General features: G+C 47.5%; 1 protein-coding gene across 7 annotated transcripts in view; it reads left to right on the top strand.

Annotated features, from left to right (window-relative positions):
* The window catches only part of lrrc49 (leucine rich repeat containing 49), a 423,652-nt gene that overhangs the window by 27,433 nt on the left and 372,245 nt on the right, over positions 1-23,974 (top strand). For 6 of the 7 annotated variants that reach the window (XR_015074388.1, XM_085972503.1, XM_085972501.1 and 3 more), the window contains exons 4-6: positions 1,186-1,353; positions 2,598-2,703; positions 5,610-5,813. Coding sequence is in view for 6 of the 7 variants with exons in the window: in XM_085972503.1 (XP_085828629.1) it covers positions 1,186-1,353; positions 2,598-2,703; positions 5,610-5,813 (478 nt within the window). In the remaining variant the exon portion in view is untranslated. The remainder of the gene's footprint in view (positions 1-1,185; positions 1,354-2,597; positions 2,704-5,609; positions 5,814-23,974) is intronic. The other variant, XM_085972505.1, reaches the window with a different exon arrangement.

A 23,974-nucleotide genomic window follows, 5' to 3' on the forward strand; every position in this document is an offset into this window, starting at 1 on the left:
ACTCATTTTAAAGATATAATTGGGTTTTAACCACACTTCCAGGTGATTTCCTGTCATTACACAGTCTCCCGTTGCATTTTCGGTGTTCATGAATGCTAACTACCTTCATCTTTGGTTACCAAAACACACTACTGTACACAGTAAGCAATTAGAAGCAGTACAAATTGCAATATAGACACCGAAGAGTATGTAAAATACATGTTGTATTAAATCTTTGAGTATATTGATGAGTTAGAACAGAGGTTCCCCACTTGGTTATCAGGAGGGTACCAGCTGTTGCTTACGAACAGGTAATGTCTCCGATATATTTCTCCATCGGTGGCCCGAAAGCACTCCCCTCAACTCCCTCAGGCTGGTTACCCACTCTACTCTCAAAACTCAGGTATCCATTGCAAATTGTTGAGTTTACAGACATTTTCAATATGCCTCAGTTTAAGTGTCTTTCATTCAGTGAGTTACCAACAAAAGTTGTTTGCCTTCTGGTCTGTAGCTCTGTGCAGCACACATTTCTTTTTGGAAAGACGCAAGAGCCCTGGGTTCCTCGCTACCATAGAGAAATAAATAGCTAGTCGGTGCCCCCTCCACTCTGCTTCAAAATCTGCTAATGTCTTTTGCCCCGAGTTCTGTAGCTCTGGAGTGTCTGTTTTTTTTTCTGCCCCTGCACCAAAGTCCTCATGAGCCCTTGAAACTGGGTTTCTGGCAAAGTAACTCTCGCAAAGCAGGAGCAGATCAGAGGGATCTCTCAGCCAGTGAGCTCTAATGATATGATTGGACCTCATTAAAACCCAAAAGTGTAAGGGAGCAGAACTAAAACAGCTAGTGACAAAACTGCTGAGGTGTTCTGGGTTACCAGGTATTCTGGGTTACCAGCAATACATACGCTAATATTCATCTTGGAAAAATGCTGTTTCTTCAAAAAATAGGACATGAATCTCCGTAGGGGAACTCAGCAAAAAAAAAGTTTGGGAACCTCTGATTTAGAATAAACACATACAGTTGTATTTTCTATTCAGTGACTAATGCATGTGTTTTCTATTGTTACAGTTGTACTTCATAGTATTTAACTGAATTATTTGAATGTAAATTGTTAGAGATCCACATTAAGCAGTGTGTCAAGTACACAAGTTATAGCGAGGCAGACTGTACACATGAAGATGCTGCATTCAGTTTTTCTGTTGTTCACAGACACACTGTGCCATGATGATCCGATCCACTACTACTCGGAATCAATGACGCGGGTAACAACTGGGGACATGCCGTCGCATCTTCCAATAAAATGCAGGTCTCGACAGGGCTCTCATAGCGCTGTCCCTTCCCCATCTCACAGTCAAGGAACCTTGCCATACTTACCAGGTACTTAAAATTTATAAATCATTCTGTTTCAGTTTGTAAAAAGGCTAATGGAATGTTGGCCTTTATCTCGAGGGCTGGAATACAAAAGGATAGAAGTTATGTTACAGCTGTACAGAGTTCTGGTTAGACCCCATCTGGAGTACTACATCCAGTTCTGGGCACTGCACCTCAGGAGGGATATATTGGCCTTTGAGTGGGTGCAGCGCAGATTCACCAGAATGATTCCTAAAAGGGTTAAAATATGAGGACAGGTTGCATAGACTAGGCTTTTATTCTCTTGAATACAGAAGATTAAGGGGTGAACTAATTGAGATATTTAAGATGATTATAGGATTTGATAGGGTAGATAGAGGAACTATTCCCTCTGGTGGGAGAGTCCAGAACTAGAGGGAATAACATTAAAATTAGAGCTTGGCCACTCAGAGATGATGTCAGGAAGCACTTCTTCACAACAAGTAGTAGTGGCAATCTGGAACGCTCTTCCCCCAACAAGCTGTTGAGGCTGGGGGGTCAATTGAAAATTTCAAAACTGTGACTGATAGATTTTTGTTAGGCAAGGGAATTAAGGGTTATGGAACCAAGGTGAGGCGGGGGGTAGATGGAGTTCGGATACAGATAAGCCATGATCTAATTGAATGGTGGAACAGGCAAGAGGGGCTGAATGGCCTCCTCCTGTCCCTAATGAATTTTGGCATGAACTGAAAAACCATCTTACAACAACAACATGTATTTATATAGCACCTTTAACATAGTAAAACGTCCCAAGGCACTTCACAGGAGTATTATAAGACAAAAAATTTGACACCAAGCCACATGAGGAGAAATTGGGACAGGTGACCAAAAGCTTGGTCAAAGAGGTCGGTTGTAAGGAGCGTCTTAAAGGAGGAAAGAGCGGCAGAGAGGTTCAGGCAGGGAATTCCAGAGCTTAGGGCCGAGGCAACAGAAGGCACAGCCACCAATGGTTGAGCGATTATAATCAGGGATGCTCAAGAGGGCAGAATTAGAGGAGCGCAGATATCTTCACTCAAAGAAGTACTAAAAATTACTTTTTTTCATTTTCACCGCATCTCCTGCCTATAGAATTGACTCAATCCGGTGATGTTTATCATTTATCTATGTGCAACATACAAATTAAAATTACTCCACACTGTATCGTAATGTAGCTTCTGATGGTTCATTGCTTTGATAATCTGTTCTAAGGAAAAGTGGATTTCTCTATAATCGGCACCATTATTATCTCCCAGGTGACCATGTAATTTTTTCTGAGATTCCTTCCACACCTGGAGTACCTGTTGTATATCGCACACCTGAGGAGCGGGCAGAGCACTCTGATAGACTAAATTTAGACAGGTGAGTAGGATTTTGGAAATGCAGAGATGTAATTACACTCTGCTGCTAATGGTGGTGCTGTAGCACCTCAGTTTTGTGTCACAGGTCCTCTGTCTGCACTGGAGAGAAACTGCTCCAACCAGCTCCTCTTGCTTCCAAAGTGCTGTAACTTAGGTCTTATTAGAAATCTTATGTCTACATGTCCTGGTTCAATTATCAACTACAACATCTTGCATTTATATAGCACCATTAATGTAGTAAAATGTCCCAAGGCACTTCACAGGAGTACAATCCGACACAATTTGACACTGAGCTAAAGAAGGAGATATTAGGACAGGTGACCAAAAGCTTGGTCAAACAGAGGTTTTAAGGAGTATCTTCGAGGAGAGAGTGGCAGAGACTTTTGGGGAGAAAATATCAGAGCTTAGGGTTTAGACGGCTGAACAGTCTGGAGGTAGCAAAAGCATGGATAAGGGTTTCAGCAGCAGATGGATTAAGGTAGGGGCAGAGACGTGCGATTTTAGAGGTGGAAGTAGGAGGTCTTTCTATTGGAGAGCATACGGGATCGGACGCTCAGCTCAGGGTCAAATAGGATGCCATGGTTGCAAATAGTCTGGTTCGGCCTGAGACAGTGGCCAGGGAGAGAAGTGGAATCGGTGGCTAGAGAACGGAGTTTGTGGTGGGGGATGAAGACAATGTCTTTGGTCTTCCCAATGTTTAATTGGAGGAAATTGTGATTTATCCAGAACTGGATGTTTAACAAGCAGTCTGAAGACACAGAGCCAGTGGAGGGGTGGAGAAAGGTGGTGGTGAGGTAGAGCTGGGTGTCGTCAGCATACATGTGGAGCCTGATGTGTGTTTGGATGATGTCGCCGAGGGCAGCATGCAGCTGAGAAATAAGAAGGGGCCAAGGATTTGTACTTGACTCCAGAGGTAACGTTGAGAAGGTATTGCAGACGATTCATTACTATGACTGGGTAGGTAATAGTGGAACCAGGCGAGGGCAATCCTACTCAGCTGGACAATGGAGGAGGATGGCGTGGTTAACCATGTCAGAGGCTGCACAGAGGTCTAGAAGCATGAGGAGGGATAATGCACCAGTCACGCAGGATGTCATTTGTGACTTTGATTATGGTCGCTTGAGTGCTGTGGCAGGGGACGAAACCTGAAGGGGGTTCAAACATGGAGTTGTGGGAGAGATGGGCATGGATTTGGGAGGCGACAGCACGTTTAAGGACTTTGTAGAGGAAAGGGAGTTTGGAGATGGGGCACTAATTTGGAAGGATAGAGGGATCAAGGGTGGGTTTTTGAGGAGGGGCTGATGACTGCAGAATTTAAAGGGAAGAGGACAGTACCCGAAGAGAGTGAGCCATTATCCCTGCCCTCTAATCTCGCTTCACCTGAAGACTTGGTTTTGACTCCCTGTGTGCAAGGACATGGGAAAGCTACTAGTTTATATTTTGAAATATTTACCAAGCAGCAAAATGTTGCAGTTTCTGTACTGATTATTCCCCTTAGGAAAAGTCGGGGACAATTGCAATCATCGCTCTTCTGTGGGTGCTGACCTGTACACATTCTTATTTAGCTGTAGCATTGAATGACCCCTTCACAGGGACTGATATAAATGGTGCTCTTTACTCAGGGGGTAAGAGGTTAGTGTGTGTTTGCTTTTCCAGCAAAGTAATTGATTTCATAAAATTGAAAGAGAGGAATGAAGGAGTTAAATATTTTGTTTTTTAAATTTACACCCCTTTCCTGTTAATTTTGCTCAAAAATCAATGTAACCAATAATTTGAATTAAGTAACGAAGATAAAACAGTATAGGAGACATTACGTGCTTGAAAAAAAGTGAATTAACAAAAATTTAAATGAAGCAAGTTTGAATTAAGAGGAGTAGAACATGTTACCCCGATGCTATGTCTTGCTGCTGGGTCATAATGAGATTGACAGATTTTTGTTAGCTAAGGGTATCAAGGGATATGGAGCTAAGGTGGGTAAATGGAGTTCAGGTACAGATTTAATTGAATGGCGGAACAGACTTGAGTGGTTGAATGACTTCCTCCTGTTCCTGTGTTTCTATGTTTATTCATTTGTATTAATTTGTTAAAGTTGTGTCTGAAGCTGGGGCAGATTAATGCACAGATCTAAGGGGCCCCCAAACTCCGACAGAGTTGTCTAGTGTGGTGCGGTGCTCGAGAGTGCAGCGGGGAGTCCGCGGAGCTACAAAGGGTTTCACCTTGAATTACAGAGGGCGCAGCTTGGGCTGGTCGAGAGCGAAAAGGCAGGGCCGGGGCAGCAGCTTTAACACTGACTGAAAAATTTACACATTTAACAAATGTCAGGTGTAGTTCTGCCACCCGTTGATTACTCTCTGCCAGGGCCAGGCTCTGCACGCTGCAGGAGGTGCTGCCTGACCTCCTCACTCCAGGATCTGTTCCAGCACAGCAACACCTCTCAGAACCAAGAGTGCAATCGGGACTGGATTGAAACCACCAAACACATTTTACATAAGGTCTTGGACAACAAAAAGTGGAGACTTCCATCCTATCAGTGTGCACTGGTTTTGAATCCAGGTCCAGAAAGGCCAGTGTCTGACCCCTTACACTCCCAGTACCAGAGGTGAAAGGTCAGTGTCTGACCTTGTTCTATTTTGAAAAAAACACCTTGGAAAGCATTCAAAAGTATTTGTATTTTAAATTGCCATAATGGCCTTCCAGGATGTCCAACAGCAAATACTTTGAACTCCCTGCTTTTTGCAATAACCAGTTATTTGGGAAAGGGAACTGTAGCTTTTAATTGGTTTTAACTACAGTACTCAGCTCTTTGTTGAAATAGGAAATGCTGTTATAAAGCCCATTTCACACATGATGAATATTTTAAATTCACCACTTGCCATCAGCAATTTTGTATTTATAATTGTTATCCAGGCGAAACCTAACGGTCTGTCCGATACTGGAGGGCGAGCAGCAACTTCGCTTGTTGAATTTCCAGCACAATCTCATCACTCAGATCCAGCACCTTTCCAACCTGCGTCGACTTATCTTTTTGGACCTTTACAACAATCGGATTGAGGAAATCTCCGGTCTCTCTTCTCTGAAGTCACTTCGTGTCCTTATGTTGGGCAAGAACAGGTATAAAACATTGATTAGTGTGTACAGGGAATAGATTGCTTTGTCACTTAATGCGAAACTCACAGCCGTGTGAACATCTGGTTAGGAGTGGGATGAAGGGTTCTAAGGATAAGTACAGGTAGAGATGATTGAAAGCTGTTTGGAACATGATGGTTTCTGAGCTACTGGGACCATGAGCATGTTATGTCAAGGAAGATGACTAGAAAGAAAGAACTTGCAATTATAGAGTGCCTTATCTCTCTCTGGATGTTCCAGAGCATAATGCAAAACGTAGAATGTGGGTTTAGATAGGCACTCTGCGCATGATTTACCTGGGAGTGGCAGCAGTAAGGAACTTTACATAATCTCTCCTCAGCAGATGAAATTGTTGGGAAGAGTCTGGGCTCAAGTGGATTGTACATTGTCTGTGAAAGGAAATAGCTGAGTGGGTTGAATGGCTTTCTTATGTGATCTCGTAGTGCACCTAGAGCAACTTCTGTGACGGTAGAGAGTTTGGATAAACTCCCTCCCATAAAATTGGTGACAGTCTGAGGAGGAATGGCAGCAAGGAAATGGATGAGTGGAGGCCTTTGCTCAGAATTTACTCATTTGTTGCCCTAACTATAATCTTCCAAAGTTCTCTAGATTCATGAACCGTCCCTTTAGATTGGAAAATTGCGCATGCCACTCCACTTTTTAAGAATGGCGAGAGAGGGAAACCAGGGAATTATAGACCAGTTAGCCTAACATCTGATGTTGGGAAATTGCTAGAGTCTATAATTAAGGATAGGGTGACTGAACACTTTGCAAATTTTCAGTTGATCAGAGAGAGTGGATTTGTGAAAGGTAGGTCATGCCTGACAAACCTGATTGAATTTTTTGAATAGGTGACTAAAGTAGTGGACAGGGGAATGTTATTTATCTGGACTTCCAGAAGGCATTTGATAAAGTCCCACATAAGAGACTGTTATCTAAGGTAGAAGCCCACGGAATTGAGCGCAAGTTATTGACCTGTTTAGGAAATTGGCTGAGTGGCAGGAGACAGGCAGTAGGGATAATGGGTAGGTACTCAAATTGGCAGGATGTGACTAGTGGTGTCCCGCAGGGATCTGTGTTGGGGCCTCAACTATTCACAATATTTATTAACGACCTAGATAATGGTATAAAAAGTAATGTATCCAAATTTACCGATGACCCAAAGATATGCGTCATTGTAGGCAGTGTAGATGAAAGCATAAAATTACAAAGGGATATTGATAGATTAAGTGAATGGGAAAAACTGTGGCAAATGGATTTCAATGTAAACAAATGTGAGGTCATCCACTTTGGACCTAAAAAGGATAGAACAGGGTACTTTCTAAATGGCAAAATGCTAAAAACAGTGGATGCCCAAAGAGACTTGGGGGTTCAGGTACATAGATCATTAAAATGTCATGAACAGGTACAGAAAATAATCAAGAAGGCTAACTGGAATGCTGGCCTTTATATCTGGAGGACTAGAGTACAAGGGGCTAGAAGTTACGCTGTAGCTGTACAAAACCCTGGTTAGACCACACCTGGAGTTCTGTGAGCAGTTCTGGCCACCACACCTTAGGAAGGATATATTGGCTTTGGAGGGTGTGCAGCGTAGGTTTACCAGAAAGATACCTGGACTTCAAGGGTTAAGTTACAAGGAGAGGTTACACAAATTAGGGTTGTATTCCCTAGAATTTAGAAGGCTAAGGGGTGATCTGATGGAATTTTTCAGGATATTAAAGGGAACAGATAGGGTAGATAGAGAGAAACTATTTCCGCTGGTTTGGGGATTCTAGGACTGGGGGCATAATCTAAAAATTAAAGAAAAGAAAGACTTGCATTTATATAGCGCCTTTCACGACCACCGGATGTCTCAAAGCGCTTTACAGCCAATGAAGTACTTTTGGAGTGTAGTCGCTGTTGTAATGTAGGAAATGCGGCAGCCAATTTGCGCACAGCAAGCTCCCACAAACAGCAATGTGATAATGACCAGATCATCTGTTTTTGTTATGTGGATTGAGGGATAAATATTGGCCAGGACACCGAGGAGAACTCCCTTGTTTTTCTTCGAAATAGTGCCAGGGGATCTTTTACGTCTACCTGAGAGAGAAGATGGGGCCTCGTTTTAACGTCTCATCCGAAAGATGGCACCTCTGACAGTACAGCACTGCACTGGAGTGTCAGCCTAGCTTTATGTGCACAAGTCCCTGGAGTGGGACTTGAACCCACAACCTTCTGACTCGGAGGCGAGTGTGCTACCAACTGAGGCACAACTGACACTTTTTCAGGAGTGAAATTAGGAAATACTTCTACACACAAAGGGTGGTGAAGTTTGGAACTCTCTTCCGCAAACGGCAATTGATGCTAGATCAATTGTTAATTTTAAATCGGAGATTGAAAGCTTTTTGTTAACCAAAGGTATTAAGGGATATGGGCCAAAGGCGGGTATATAGTTAGATCGCAGAGCAGCCATGATCTCCTTGAATGACGAAACAGGCTCGAGGGGCTGAATGGCCTACTCCTGTTCCTATGTTCCTCATGAGCCAACCCTTTGGTCCATTCCTATTGCAATAATCCATCTGATTTACCATTCACTCGTTTCTCCCAGTGTGTGACAACTATTATATGCCTGTAAGGTGATAATGCAATGTCTCTATTGTGCATTTCATCACAAGTTGAATTCTGAATTTAGCCTGACTAGAGGATTGTGGTTTGTACAACATGTACCAGATAAGTAAACTGAAGTCTCAGTAATGCTCTTCTCTGTCACTGAGTATGCATTAACTTGCAGCTCAGGTAAGTGGTGTATCCTGATCACCTGACTCACAGCAGCTCTGTAACCCTTAATACCCTTGCCCAACAAAGATCTATTAATCACAGTTTTGAAATTTTCAATTGACTACCAGCCTCAAAAGCTTTTTACGGGAGAGTCCAGATTTTCACAACCCTTTGTGTGAAGAAGTGCTTCCTGTTGTGTCGGTACCTTTCTACCTAGACACAATTTAGGACTCAGAACTCAGAGATTCAAACATGAAGTGCTTTATTGGAAGGAAAGGAAGTTCTGGCAAGTTCCGAACAAAGAGAGCTAAACTTAACAGAGAACACCCAACCATTTATCTCCTGTGACAGCGCCACCACAGGTGGGAGGAGAACACACAATAGAACACACAATACATAACATTTCCTCCCCTCTTAAATGGAAGGTCCACATTATTCCTCAACAGGTAACTTACATTCAATGCACTCAACGAACCTAGGGTAGAGGTAGACTGCCTCAAACCCTGACTTTACCCTGGGGTTTATTCTGCCCCAGTCTTGTGGGTAAGTCATTAAGCCTACAGATCCAAGCGTCTTGGAGGCCGCCGCTCCCTGACAGGATACCGGCGGTCATCGCTGGCTTCCACAGCAGTAGGCATTGACACAGGCCTGGATGGAGAAGGTGCCTGTGTCAGTCGAAAGTCAGGAGTTTGTACAGGTGGAACAGTCTCTTTGACTTCCTGTGTTGGAGAAGAGCACTGTGGCAAAGGATGCTGGTTTGCGGTATCATCTGGAAACAGTTCAGGCCAACCAGCCGTTGGAGCCTCTGTGGCTGTCTCTGCTCCTAACAACAGTTGATCTGTGTGTCTTCTCCAGACGACGTCCTCAGCAGTCTCAACCGTGTAAGACACAGGGCCCGTCTGCGCGATCACCGTAGCAGGAACCCATTTCGGTCCAGTGTTGTAGTTTCGAGCTAGGACGTGCTCTCCAGGGTGAAACCGTCTCTCCTTGGCTCTTTTCTCTCTCTCTTTTCAACTTGAGCTTGTTGTTGACAATGGACAACCTGTTCTGCCCTTGGAGGTTTGAGTAAGTCAAAACTTGTCCGCAACTGCCTCTTCTTCATGAGCGAAGCGGGGGAAGTTTTGGTTGTGGCATGCGGCTCGTTCCTGTAGGACAACAGGAAGCTGTTCAGACGTTGGTGGATTGAGCCCTGACCTTGCGATGCCTTCAAGGCGTGCTTCAAAGTTTGCACAAACCTTTCTGTCTGGCCGTTAGTAGAGGGATGATAGGGCGCAGACCTGATGTGTTGGACACCATTCACATGCAGGAAGGTTGCAAACTCCTGTGATACAAATTGTGGACCGTTATCACTTACGAGTTGTTCCGGTGAGCCATACGGCTGAACATCTCACCAAGTTTCTCAATTGTTTTCTCTGCCGTGGTAGACCTCATCACAGCGACCTCCGGCCACTTGCTACGAGTGTCCACAACCACCATAAACATCTTCTCTTCGAAAGGACCGGCGAAGTCCACATGTACTCGCTGCCACACTTCTGCAGGCCATTCCCAGGGGTGTAGGGTTGCCAGCTGTGGAACATTCCTGACCCTTTGACATGGGGAACATGTTTTGGCTTTCTCCTCAATATTCCCATCGAGACCTGGCCACCAGAAGTAGCTTCTTGCCATTTCCTTCATCCAAACCATCCCACTGTGGCCTGTATGAAGTTGTTGCAGTATAGGTTCCCTCAGAGGTGGCGGAATGATGACACGGCGTCCCCAAAGAAGACAACCTGCCTGGACGGAGAGCTCATTTCTTTTTGAAACGTAAGGTTTCAAACTAGGAGAATCTCCTATAGCTCTCCCTCGAATGACATCGTCCATCACCTCAAGACAGGACTGGATCGTTGCGGGTGTACCTTCGCACCTGAACTGCAGTGACAGGTGCTCCCTCCACTTGTCTAAAGTAGAAGATGTCTATCTGACGAGGCTCTGGGGGAGTAACAGGCAAGGGTAGCCTCGAGAGACCGTCTGCGTTGCCGTGCAAGTCTGATTTGCGATATTTGATGTCGTATGTGTGTCCTGACAACAGTAAAGCCCACCTTTGCATCCTGCTTGTAGCGAGAGACAGAATTCCGGTGTGGGGCCCGAAGATTGAAGTCAATGAACGGTGGTCCGTCAGGAGTGTGAACCTTCTCCCAAACAGGTACTGATGGAAATTTTCGAATTCCAAAAACGATTCCCAAGGCCTCGCGCTCAATCTGCGCATAGTTACTCTTGGCCTTGTTCAAGGTGCGTGATGCAAAGGCGATAGGTTTCTCTTCACCCGAAGGCATGATGTGGGATATGACTGCTCCCACACCAAATGGTGATGCATCACATGCTAGCTGCACGGGTAGCTTTGGGTCGAAGTGTGTCAGGACCTCCGATTTCAGCAATGCTTTCTTTGCTTGGGCGAAAGCTTTGTTGCACAGTTCAGTCCATTTCCATGTTTTGCCTTGACATAGCAACTGATGTAACGGCTTCAGCAATGTTGCTAAGTCTGGAATAAACTTCCCATAGTTAAGTAGCCCCAGAAATGAACGTAACTGGCTCACATTCTGGGGCGCTGGGGCCTCCACGATCGCCTTGACCTTTGACGGCGCCTTATGCAGGCCAGTAGCGTCAATCACATGCCCCAGGTACTCAACTGAAGACTGGAAGAATTCACATTTGTCTTTACGAACTCTGAGTCCGTACTCTTTCAGTCGTTGTAGTGTCGCATCCAAGTTCAGAAGATGATCCTCATTTGTCCCAGTGACAAGGATGTCGTCCAGGTAGCACTGGACTCCTGGCAGTCCACTCAAAATCTGATCCATTGCCCTTTGGAATAGAGCAGGGGCCGACGTAATTCCAAACGGAAAGCGGCAGTACCTGTATAGCCCCTTGTGTGTCACAATTGTCAGCAGCTCCTTTGATTTGTCATCGACATGCATTTGTAGATAAGCCTGGCATAAGTCTATTTTGCTGAACTTTTGCCCTCCGGCCAGGCCCGTAAAAAGATCATCAATGAGGGGAAGAGGGTACTGTTCCGCAGACAGCACCGGGTTAATAGTCACTTTAAAATCCCCGCAGATTCGAACAGATCCATCCTTTTTCAGGACAGGAACAATGGGTGTGGCCCATTTGCTCACGCTCACAGGCTCCAGGACTCCATTCTCGACTAAGGCCTCCAAGTTAGTCTCAACTTTTGGCCTAATTGCATAGGGTACAGGTCGGGCTTTGTGAAACTTCGGCTTGTCAGGTTTAATGTCCAGTCTCGCGCTGATCTTTTTCATGCTCCCAAGTTCCCCATTGAAGAGTTCTGCATGTTTGCTTAACACTGCAGTCAGACCTGACTCCCCTTTTGACATCATGCGGACTGCAGGCCAGTCCAGCGTGATTTTCTCTAGCCACGCACGTCCCAGTAGCGATGGGTAATTTCCCTTTACCACATATAGTGGCAGTTTTGCAGTCTGTCCGTTCAATTTAACTGTCACCTCAATGACGCCTCTCATGGCCACAGGTTCGCCGGTATACGTCTTTAGCACAATGTTTGTTGGCTGAAGGGTAAGATGCTTTAGCATTTTGTTGTAGACAGTGTCTGAAACAAGGGACACAGCCGCGCCTGTGTCCACCTCCATCCGCACTGATTGTCCCTCCACCAGTGGTGACACCCAGTAGCCATTTGAATCACCTGCAACTGTCAGTATGTGCACCTCTTCCTCCTCAGAGGTGTCGCTCCCCTCTGTTTTGCTTGTTCCATCATACTACACTGAATGAACACTCTTTTTCCCCTCTCGTCCAAATACAGACATTTTGCTTCCATGCTTCCCAGCTCTGTTCTTTTTTTACCTCTACAGGCGCGCTCGATGTGACCCTTTTTGCCACAATTTCGGCATTCCAGCTCCGTACACCAGCAGTCATTAGCGTGATGGCCCGTTTTCCCACAACGGTAACATGTGCCGTTCCGTGCACCTTTAGGCTCAGACGACATCTTGTGAACTCTCCCTGTTGAACTCAACTGGTGAGCCTCCTTTTCCACCATCTCCATGGAGACACTAACTTCAATGGCCTTTTCAAGAGTAAGGTTGTCCTCAGTAAGAAGGCGCTTCTGTGTGGCTGCATTTTGCAGACCACACACAAGTCTGTCTCTAATGGTGTCATTCAGCACCTCCTTGAACTGGCAGTGTTCCAACAACCTTTTTAAAGCAGCAATAAACATCGTCACTGATTCCCCCTCCTCTTGATTCCGTTTGTGAAATCTAAATCTCTCAGCAATAACCAGAGGTTTTGGTGAAAAATGTGCTCCAAGAATTTCCACTAGTTGCTTATATGTTTTAGTTTCTGGCTGCACGAGGCTGCGAAGTAAATTGAATGTCTTCGGCCCGATTACACTCAAAAAGGTAGGCACGACCTTTTCATTTGCCACCGCATTCGCCAATACAAAATAGTCAAAACGTTCCGTATATGCGCTCCATTGCTCCACATTTTCATCAAAATCACCGATGTTTCCTAATATAGTAGCCATCTCACGTTTCAAATTAAAATTTCTGTTTACTCACTGCACCCGTAACGTACGCAGATTCATCTGCTCCTCGTTGCCACTTGTTGTGTCGGTACCTTTCTACCTAGACACAATTTAGGACTCAGAACTCAGAGATTCAAACATGAAGTGCTTTATTGGAAGGAAAGGAAGTTCTGGCAAGTTCCGAACAAAGAGAGCTAAACTTAACAGAGAACACCCAACCATTTATCTCCTGTGACAGCGCCACCACAGGTGGGAGGAGAACACACAATAGAACACACAATACATAACACTTCCTGACATCACCCCTGGCCTAGCTCTAATTTTAAGGTTATGCCCCTTGTTCTTGACTCTCCCACCAGAGGAAATAGTTCCTTTCTATCTACCTTATCAAATCCTTTAATCATCTTAAAAACCTCAATTAGATCACCCCTTAATCTTCTATACTTGAAGGAATGCGAGTCTAGTCTATGCAATGTGTCCTCATAATCTAACCCTTTTAGTATCATTCTGGTGAATCTGTGCTGCACCCCCTCCAAGGCCAGTATATCCTTCCTGAGGTGCTATCCTCATCCCATCCTCAAAAAATCCACCCGTGACCCCTCTGTCCTTGTAAACTACCACCCCATCTCTAACCTCCCTTCTCCAAAGTCCTTGAATGTATTGTCGCCTCACAAATCCGTGCCCATCTTTCCTGCAACTCCATGTTGCAACCTCTCCAGTCAGGTTTCTGCTTTTGATACTGATATGGCCCTAATCAAAGTCACATGATATTCTCTGTGACCATGGTGCAATATCCCAACTCATCCTTCTCGACCTGTCTGTAGTCTTTGACATAGTTGACCACACCGTCCTCCTCCAACGCCTCTCCTGCATTTTTGAAGTTTTGAAGAAGGGTTCGACCCGAAACATCAACTCAAATTTCACTCCACGGATGTTGCCTGACCTGCTGAGTTTTTCCAGCATTTTCTGTTGTTATTTCGCCTCTCCTGCATTGTTCAGCTCAGCAGGATCACCCTCATTTGGTTCTATTCTTACCTATCCAATTGTAGCCAGAGCATCTCCACCAGACTCTTCTTTTCCCACCACCGCACCAACACCACTGGAGTTCCCCAAGGATCTATCCTTGTTCTCCTTTTCCTCATCCACATGCTGAGGGATATGGGCCAAAGGCAGGTATATGGAGTTAGTTCACAGATCAGCCATGATCTCATTGAATGGCAGAAAAGGCTCAAGGGGCTAATTGGCCTCCTCCTGTCCAATGCTGGCCCCTGGCAACATCACCTTCAGACATGGGGTCAGCTTCCAATTGTATGCTAAAGGCTACCAGCTCTATCTCGCCACTACTACTTTTGACTCCTCCACTGCCTCTGAGCTGTCAAACCACTTGTCCGACATAAGGTCTTGGATGAAACATTTCCCTCCAGTTAAACATTGTAAAGACTGTAGCCTTGGTCATCGCCCCTGCCACAAACTCCATACCCTTACCACTGATGTTGTCCCCCTCCCCAGCCACTGTCTCCAGTTGAATCATCTTGATGTCATAATTGATCCCAAGCTGTGCTTCTGAGCCGATATCCTCTCCATCACAAAGCCTGCCGACTTCCACTTCCAGAACATCGCCCGTTTCCGCCCCGGCCTCAGTCCATCTGCTGCTGTCTTTGTCACCGCTAGACTCGACTACTCCAATATTCTCCTGGCTGGCCTCCTGTTCTCCACCCTCTAAACTTCAGCTCATCCAAACTGCCCATCTACTGTCCCACTGGCCCATCACCTGCCTTCACTGCCCATCTACTGTCCCACTGGCCCATCACCTGCCTTCACTGCCCATATACTGTCCCACTGGCCCATCACCTGTCTTCACTGCCCATCTACTGTCCCACTGGCCCATCACCTGCCTTCACTGCCCATATACTGTCCCACTGGCCCATCACCTGTCTTCACTGCCCATCTACTGTCCCACTGGCCCATCACCTGCCTTCACTGCCCATATACTGTCCCACTGGCCCATCACCTGCCTTCACTGCCCATATACTGTCCCACTGGCCCATCACCTGTCTTCACTGTCCATCTACTGTCCCACTGGCCCATCACCTGCCTTCACTGCCCATCTACTGTCCCACTGGCCCATCACCTGCCTTCACTGCCCATATACTGTCCCACTGGCCCATCACCTGCCTTCACTGTCCATCTACTGTCCCACTGGCCCATCACCTGCCTTCACTGCCCATCTACTGTCCCACTGGCCCATCACCTGCCTTCACTGCCCATATACTGTCCCACTGGCCCATCACCTGCCTTCACTGCCCATATACTGTCCCACTGGCCCATCACCTGTCTTCACTGCCCATCTACTGTCCCACTGGCCCATCACCTGTCTTCACTGCCGATATACTGTCCCACTGGCCCATCACCTGTCTTCACTGCCCATCTACTGTCCCACTGGCCCATCACCTGCCTTCACTGCCCATATACTGTCCCGCTGGCCCATCACCTGCCTTCACTGCCCATCTACTGTCCTGCTTGCCCATCACCTGTCTTCACTGCCCATCTACTGTCCCACTTGCCCATCACCTGTCTTCACTGCCCATATACTGTCCCACTGGCCCATCACCTGTCTTCACTGCCCATATACTGTCCCACTGGCCCATCACCTGTCTTCACTGCCCATATACTGTCCCACTGGCCCATCACCTGCCTTCACTGCCCATATACTGTCCCACTGGCCCATCACCTGCCTTCACTGCCCATATACTGTCCCACTGGCCCATCACCTGCCTTCACTGCCCATCTACTGTCCCACTGGCCCATCACCTGTCTTCACTGCCCATCTACTGTCCCACTGGCCCATCACCTGTCTTCACTGCCCATATACTGTCCCACTGGCCCATCACCTGTCTTCACTGCCCATATACTGTCCCACTGGCCCATCACATGTCTTCACTGCCCATATACTGTCCCACTGGCCCATCACCTGCCTTCACTGTCCATATACTGTCCCACTGGCCCATCACCTGTCTTCACTGCCCATATACTGTCCCACTGGCCCATCACCTGTCTTCACTGTCCATATACTGTCCCACTGGCCCATCACCTGTCTTCACTGTCCATATACTGTCCCACTGGCCCATCACCTGTCTTCACTGCCCATATACTGTCCCATCACCTGTCTTCACTGTCCATATACTGTCCCACTGGCCCATCACCTGCCTTCACTGCCCATATACTGTCCCACTGGCCCATCACCTGTCTTCACTGCCCATCTACTGTCCCGCTTGCCCATCACCTGCCTTCACTGCCCATATACTGTCCCACTGGCCCATCACCTGCCTTCACTGCCCATATACTGTCCCACTGGCCCATCACCTGCCATCACTGCCCATCTACTGTCCCACTGGCCCATCACCTGTCTTCACTGCCCATATACTGTCCCACTGGCCCATCACCTGTCTTCACTGCCCATATACTGTCCCACTGGCCCATCACCTGCCTTCACTGCCCATATACTGTCCCACTGGCCCATCACCTGCCTTCACTGTCCATATACTGTCCCACTGGCCCATCACCTGCCTTCACTGTCCATATACTGTCCCACTGGCCCATCACCTGCCTTCACTGCCCATATACTGTCCCACTGGCCCATCACCTGCCTTCACTGCCCATCTACTGTCCCACTGGCCCATCACCTGTCTTCACTGCCCATATACTGTCCCACTGGCCCATCACCTGCCTTCACTGTCCATATACTGTCCCACTGGCCCATCACCTGCCTTCACTGCCCATATACTGTCCCACTGGCCCATCACCTGCCTTCACTGTCCATATACTGTCCCACTGGCCCATCACCTGCCTTCACTGCCCATATACTGTCCCACTGGCCCATCACCTGCCTTCACTGCCCATCTACTGTCCCACTGGCCCATCACCTGTCTTCACTGCCCATATACTGTCCCACTGGCCCATCACCTGCCTTCACTGTCCATATACTGTCCCACTGGCCCATCACCTGCCTTCACTGCCCATATACTGTCCCACTGGCCCATCACCTGCCTTCACTGTCCATATACTGTCCCACTGGCCCATCACCTGCCTTCACTGCCCATATACTGTCCCACTGGCCCATCACCTGCCTTCACTGCCCATATACTGTCCCACTGGCCCATCACCTGTCTTCACTGCCCATATATTGTCCCACTGGCCCATCACCTGCCTTCACTGCCCATATACTGTCCCACTGGCCCATCACCTGCCTTCACTGTCCATATACTGTCCCACTGGCCCATCACCTGTCTTCACTGCCCATCTACTGTCCCGCTTGCCCATCACCTGTCTTCACTGCCCATATACTGTCCCACTGGCCCATCACCTGCCTTCACTGCCCATCTACTGTCCCACTGGCCCATCACCTGTCTTCACTGCCCATATACTGTCCCACTTGCCCATCACCTGCCTTCACTGCCCATATACTGTCCCACTGGCCCATCACCTGCCTTCACTGCCCATATACTGTCCTGCTTGCCCATCACCTGCCTTCACTGACCTACATCAAACTGCCCATATACTGTCCCACTTGCCCATCACCTGCCTTCACTGACCTACATCAAACTACCCATCTACTGTCCCACTGGCCCATCACCTGCCTTCACTGACCTACACCAAACTGCCCATCTACTGTCCCACTTGCCCATCACCTGCCTTCACTGACCTACATCAAACTGCCCATATACTGTCCCACTTGCCCATCACCTGCCTTCACTGACCTACACCAAACTGCCCATCTACTGTCCCACTGGCCCATCACCTGTCTTCACTGACCTACACCAAACTGCCCATCTACTGTCCCACTGGCCCATCACCTGTCTTCACTGACCTACACCAAACTGCCCATATACTGTCCCACCTGCCCATCACCTGTCTTCACTGACCTACACCAAACTGCCCATATACTGTCCCACCGGCCCATCACCTGCCTTCACTGACCTACACCAAACTGCCCATCTACTGTCCCACCGGCCCTTCACTGACCTACACCAAACTGCCCATCTACTGTCCCACCGGCCCATCACCTGCCTTCACTGACCTACACCAAACTGCCCATCTACTGTCCCACTGGCCCATCACCTGTCTTCACTGACCTACATCAAACTGCCTATCTACTGTCCCACCTGCCCATCACCTGCCTTCACTGACCTACATCAAACTGCCCATCTGCTGTCCCACTTGCCCATCACCTGCCTTCACTGACCTACATCAAACTGCCCATCTACTGTCCCACTTGCCCATCACCTGCCTTCACTGACCTACATCAAACTGCCCATATACTGTCCCACTGGCCCATCACCTGCCTTCACTGACCTACACCGAACTGCCCATCTACTGTCTCACTTGCCCATCACCTGCCTTCACTGACCTACATCAAACTGCCCATATACTGTCCCACTTGCCCATCACCTGTCTTCACTGACCTACATCAAACTGCCCATCTACTGTCCCACTTGCCCATCACCTGCTTTCACTGACCTACATCAAACTGCCCATATACTGTCCCACTTGCCCATCACCTGCCTTCACTGACCTACACCAAACTGCCCATCTACTGTCCCACTTGCCCATCACCTGCCTTCACTGACCTACACCAAACTGCCCATATACTGTCCCACTTGCCCATCACCTGCCTTCACTGCCCATATACTGTCCCACTTGCCCATCACCTGCCTTCACTGCCCATATACTGTCCCACTTGCCCATCACCTGCCTTCACTGACCTACATCAAACTGCCCATATACTGTCCCACTTGCCCATCACCTGCCTTCACTGACCTACATCAAACTGCCCATATACTGTCCCACTTGCCCATCACCTGCCTTCACTGACCTGCACCAAACTGCCCATATACTGTCCCACTTGCCCATCACCTGCCTTCACTGCCCATATACTGTCCCACTTGCCCATCACCTGCCTTCACTGACCTACATCAAACTGCCCATATACTGTCCCACTTGCCCATCACCTGTCTTCACTGACCTACATCAAACTGCCCATATACTGTCCCACCTGCCCATCACCTGCCTTCACTGACCGACATCAAACTGCCCATATACTGTCCCACTTGCCCATCACCTGTCTTCACTGACCTACATCAAACTGCCCATATACTGTCCCACCTGCCCATCACCTGCCTTCACTGACCTACACCAAACTGCCCATATACTGTCCCACTTGCCCATCACCTGCCTTCACTGACCTACATCAGCTCCCAATCCCCCAGCATCTCCAATTTAACATTTTCATTATCATGTTTAACTCCCCTAATGGTCTTGCCCTCTCTCTATCTCCAGCCCTGCACCCCCTTCCCAGAACTCTGTTTCTCCGTCTCTGGCCTCTTGTGCACCCTCTCCCCACCTGCCTCATCATTGGTGGCCATACCATCAGCCGTTCAGGCCTCGCCCTCTGAAATTCTCCCCTTAAACCCCTCTGTCTCCTCCTCCTTTTAAATTCCACCTCTGACCAAGCTTTTGTTCGCTCCTCATACCACCACCTTTTGCTCTGTATCCATTTGTTTCGATTAGGCCTCTGTGCAGTGCCGTGGAACATTATTCTAAGTTATTAAACCATCAGTCTTGTTGCGTCCGTGTATAATAAGACACAGACTGTAGAGAACGGTACAACAGGTGTTTACTCAACGTGGCTCACACTGCAACTGATCTGTATAGATTACTACTCAGGGCTATATACAGGTGTGGTCACTGCCGGTACTGCAGTATACATGAGCTGTAAAAGATAGTTCCCCACTTAAAGGTATATACATTACAATTACATTACCTTTTTAGATTAACAGTACCATAACACTCATTTAACAATTAAATATCAAACTAATTACAATTAACACTTTTAACATGCAACATTAGCTGAAAATAATCTATTTATATATTCAGTCTTTGGGGCGGCTTCCTGATCCTTTCTGGATAGTGCCTTTCCCGAGTGTCTTGCTCTTGGTGCGGAGGCGATTCTGGCACCCTGTCGTCGGTTGGTTCATCAGCTTCCGATGCTACTGTTTCTGGGGTAGATGCGACCTGTACGTCGGGTTCATCACCAGGTACGTATGGGCGAGGCATGGGGTTGACTTGTTCCTGTGACTCTAGGATCTGGTCAGCATGGCGTCTCACGATGCTCTCCCCAACATCCACTGTGTACATTAGTGGGCCCTGCCGTGTGCATGTCGTTCCTGGCTGCCATTTTTCTGTTCGGTAGTCGCGGACCAAGACTGGTTGCCCTACATTGAAGCTCCTTGTTGGCTTCTCATGGATGTGCTGGAATTGCTTACTCTCAACATCTCTTCGTACGTTTGGTCTGAGCAAATCCAGGCGAGATCTTAACCTTCGGTTAAAGAACATCATGGCTGGGGCCTGGTTGGTGACTGCATGTGTCGCATTCCGGTAGGCGAACAGGAAATTGTCCACCTTGTGCTGCAGCGGAATGTTGTCATTGTACATAGCCTTTATTGCCTTCTTAAAGGTTTGTACGAACCTCTCAGCCAATCCATTTGTGGCTGGATGATACGGGGTGGATGTGTAATGCCTTACCCCATTCTTTTTCAAGAACCTCCGGAACTCTTCGGACACAAACTGTGGTTCGTTGTCAGAGCAAATCTGTTCTGGCAAGCCATTCCTGGCAAAAATGGTCCGTAGGACTGCAATAGTTTTCTCCGTGGTGGTGGAGGACATTTTGATGACCTCAGGCCATTTTGAGTGCGCATCCACGGCTATTAAAAACATTGAGTCCATGAATGGACCAGCAAAATCAATATGCACCCGTTGCCATGGAGATGAGGGCCACTCCCATGGGTGTAGAGGGGCCTGTGGTGGTGCATTTTGGACTTTCTGGCATCCTGAGTAGCTCTTGGTCAGGTCCTCGATTTGTTTATCGATTCCCGGCCACCACACATAAGCCCTGGCTAGGCTTTTCATTTTTACCCCTCCCAGATGACCCTCATGAAGCTCATTGAGCACTCTATCCCTTAACTTGGGTGGAATTACCACTCGGGATCCACACATCAAGGTCCCCCGGCACACTGACAGCTGTTCTCTCCTTGTCGAGAATGCTGGCAACAGTGAGTCGCCATGTGCTGGCCATCCCTTCACCGTCAAATCATATACCCGAGACAGTGTCGGGTCATTTCGGGTTTCCTTCTCGATACAAGCGTTAGTTACCGGTAGGTATTCAACTATAGTCGAATGGAATATTTCGACAGGATCCACTGCTGGTGCTTCCTCCGCAGTAGGCAGTGGCAGGCGTGATAGCCCATCAGCATTTCCATGCTGTTTCGTGCCCTTATATTCAATCTTATAGTGGTGCGCCCCTAGAAAAAGTGACCATCTTTGTAGTCGTTGCGCAGTCATCACCGGACCGCCCTTCTTCAGATTAAAAATGGAGACAAGAGGCTGGTGATCAGTCAGCAAGGTGAATTTCTGCCCGTGCAGATAGTGATTGAACGTTTTCACTCCCCACACTAGGCTGAGGGCCTCCCTGTCAATCTGGGCGTAGTTACGCTCGGCTGAGGTTAGTGATCGTGACGCAAAGGCTATTGGCCTCTCTGAGCCATCCGAGAATTTGTGCGACAGCACCGCTCCAATGCCGTAGGGTGACGCATCACATGCCAACCGAATTGGTAATGCTGGGTTGTAATGGGCCAATACCTCTTTCGATGTGATTAGTGTTTTGCTCTTCTGGAAAGCTCGTCTACATTCGTCACTCCACTTCCATGGCACCCCAGTTTGCAGTAGGGTGTTCAGTGGGTGTAGTATTGCAGACAAATTTGGCAAGAACTTATGGTAGTAGTTTACCAGCCCGAGGAACGACCTCAGTTGTGACACATTTTCCGGTGCTGGAGCCTTGACTACTGCCTTAATCTTCTCTGGGGACTTATGTAACCCCTCTTTATCGATAACGTGGCCATAATACGAGATCTGTTTTCTAAAAAACTCGCATTTGGGGCGGTTAGCTCGGAGCCCATATTCCTGCAATCTAGTGAGCACCTGCTCCAGGTTGGCAAGGTGATCACTGTCATTTTCGCCCGTGACCAGGATGTCGTCCAAATAACACTGGGTCCCTGGGATCCCTTGCAGGACTTGTTCCATTGCCCTCTGCCAAATAGCCGGAGCTGATGCTACCCCGACTACCAGCCGGTTGTATTGGTAGAGACCTTTATGGGTGTTGATTGTGAGGTATTTTTTTGATGCTTCTTCTACCTCCATTTGCAGATAAGCCTGGGCCAGATCAATCTTAGTGAAGCGTTTCCCTCCAGATAGTGAGGCGAAAATATCTTCAATCCGCGGAAGCGGATATTGTACGGTGTGAAGGACCGGGTTCACTGTTACCTTAAAGTCCCCACGGATGCGAACCTTCCTTGGTTCCACAGGCGTGCTGCTCAACGACTTTTTCATCACAGGAACGATGGGTGTAGCCCACTCACTCCAGCCTACCTTGGACAGTACACCTGAACGTTCCAGACTCTCCAGCTCTGCTTCGACGGCTGGGCGGATCGCATAAGATACAGGCCTGGCCTTAAAAAAAAATTTTGGGCTTGCGTTTTCTTCAATTTTAATCGTCGCTGTCATGCCTTTTAGTGTTCTGAGTCCTTGCTGGAACACTTCTTTCGCGTCAGTTAGGATCTTTGACAGTTGCCCAGGTGTGACGTCGTCATCCTTTTTGTCAGCCAGAGTCAGTGCCTGTATGGAATGCCAATCCAGTTGTATTTTCCGGATCCATTCACGTCCCAGTAATGGTGGTCCTCCATCTTGCAATACATACAGGTCTAGTTTTGGTGTTTCCTTACCGTTATATATAACGGTCACCCTTATTTTTCCTTTGGGGTAGACTTTTTGCCCCGTGTACGTCTTCAAAATAATTTTTGTGTCTCTCAAGGGTATGTGTGAGAATAGCCGCTCATAGTCCCGTCGGTTTATGACTGTTAGGGCTGATCCTGTGTCCAATTCCATCTTTACCTGGACTCCTGCTATCTTGAGAGTGACCCAAATGGTTCGGTGATCCTCCATTGTGATCACATTATGTAGTTTCAGACAACTCAGTTCCCTGCTTTCGAAGTCGTTATCACTCTTTTGTTCGTCTGAACTATTCTCCGTCATCTTATGTACCTTCTTGTACTTTCCTTTGGTCGGTTTCTTATTGCTGGTTTTCTTTCCCGACCTGCAGACTCGTGCTATGTGTCCTACTTTTCCACACTGTCTGCACACTTTGTCTTTGAACCAGCAATCATTCTGGTCGTGTGTTGTTCTGCCGCAGCGATAGCACTTCTCTGTTCCATATGACATTTCGTTTGTGCCATATTCTTGCGGTCTCTGTTGTATCTCTGCAGCGCCCCGTGCTGCTGCTTCATATGATACCACAATGCTGAAAGCCTTTTCCAGCGTAAGGTCCTTTTCAGATAAAAGCCGTTTCTGGGTTCCTTCACTTTGAAGCCCACACACAAACTTGTCCCTTAAGGTATCTGCCAGTCCCGCTCCAAACTGGCAGTGTTTCGATAGTTTGCGCAGTTCTGTTAAATAATCAGCATTGCTTTCATCCTTACGCTGGTTCTGTTTGTGAAACTTGAATCTTTCTGCTATCAGCAGCGGTGTGGGGTTTAAATGTTCCTTTAGTATCGTTACTATGCCTTCAAAACTCTTTTCCATTGGCTTCGTTGGGGTTACTAGATTTCGTAATAAATCATACGTCTTTGCACCCATTAAATTTAACAATACCGACGCTTTCTTGTCATCTGACACCCCATTTGCCTTGCAGTACACCTCTATTCGTTCGACATATGTAGTCCAATCTTCGACTTCATTGTCAAATGCGGTGATACTG

The sequence above is a fragment of the Somniosus microcephalus genome, chromosome 32 (genome assembly GCF_052327205.1).
Source record: "Somniosus microcephalus isolate GS21.2 chromosome 32, FLI_Smic_1.0, whole genome shotgun sequence".
Taxonomy (NCBI): domain Eukaryota; kingdom Metazoa; phylum Chordata; class Chondrichthyes; order Squaliformes; family Somniosidae; genus Somniosus; species Somniosus microcephalus.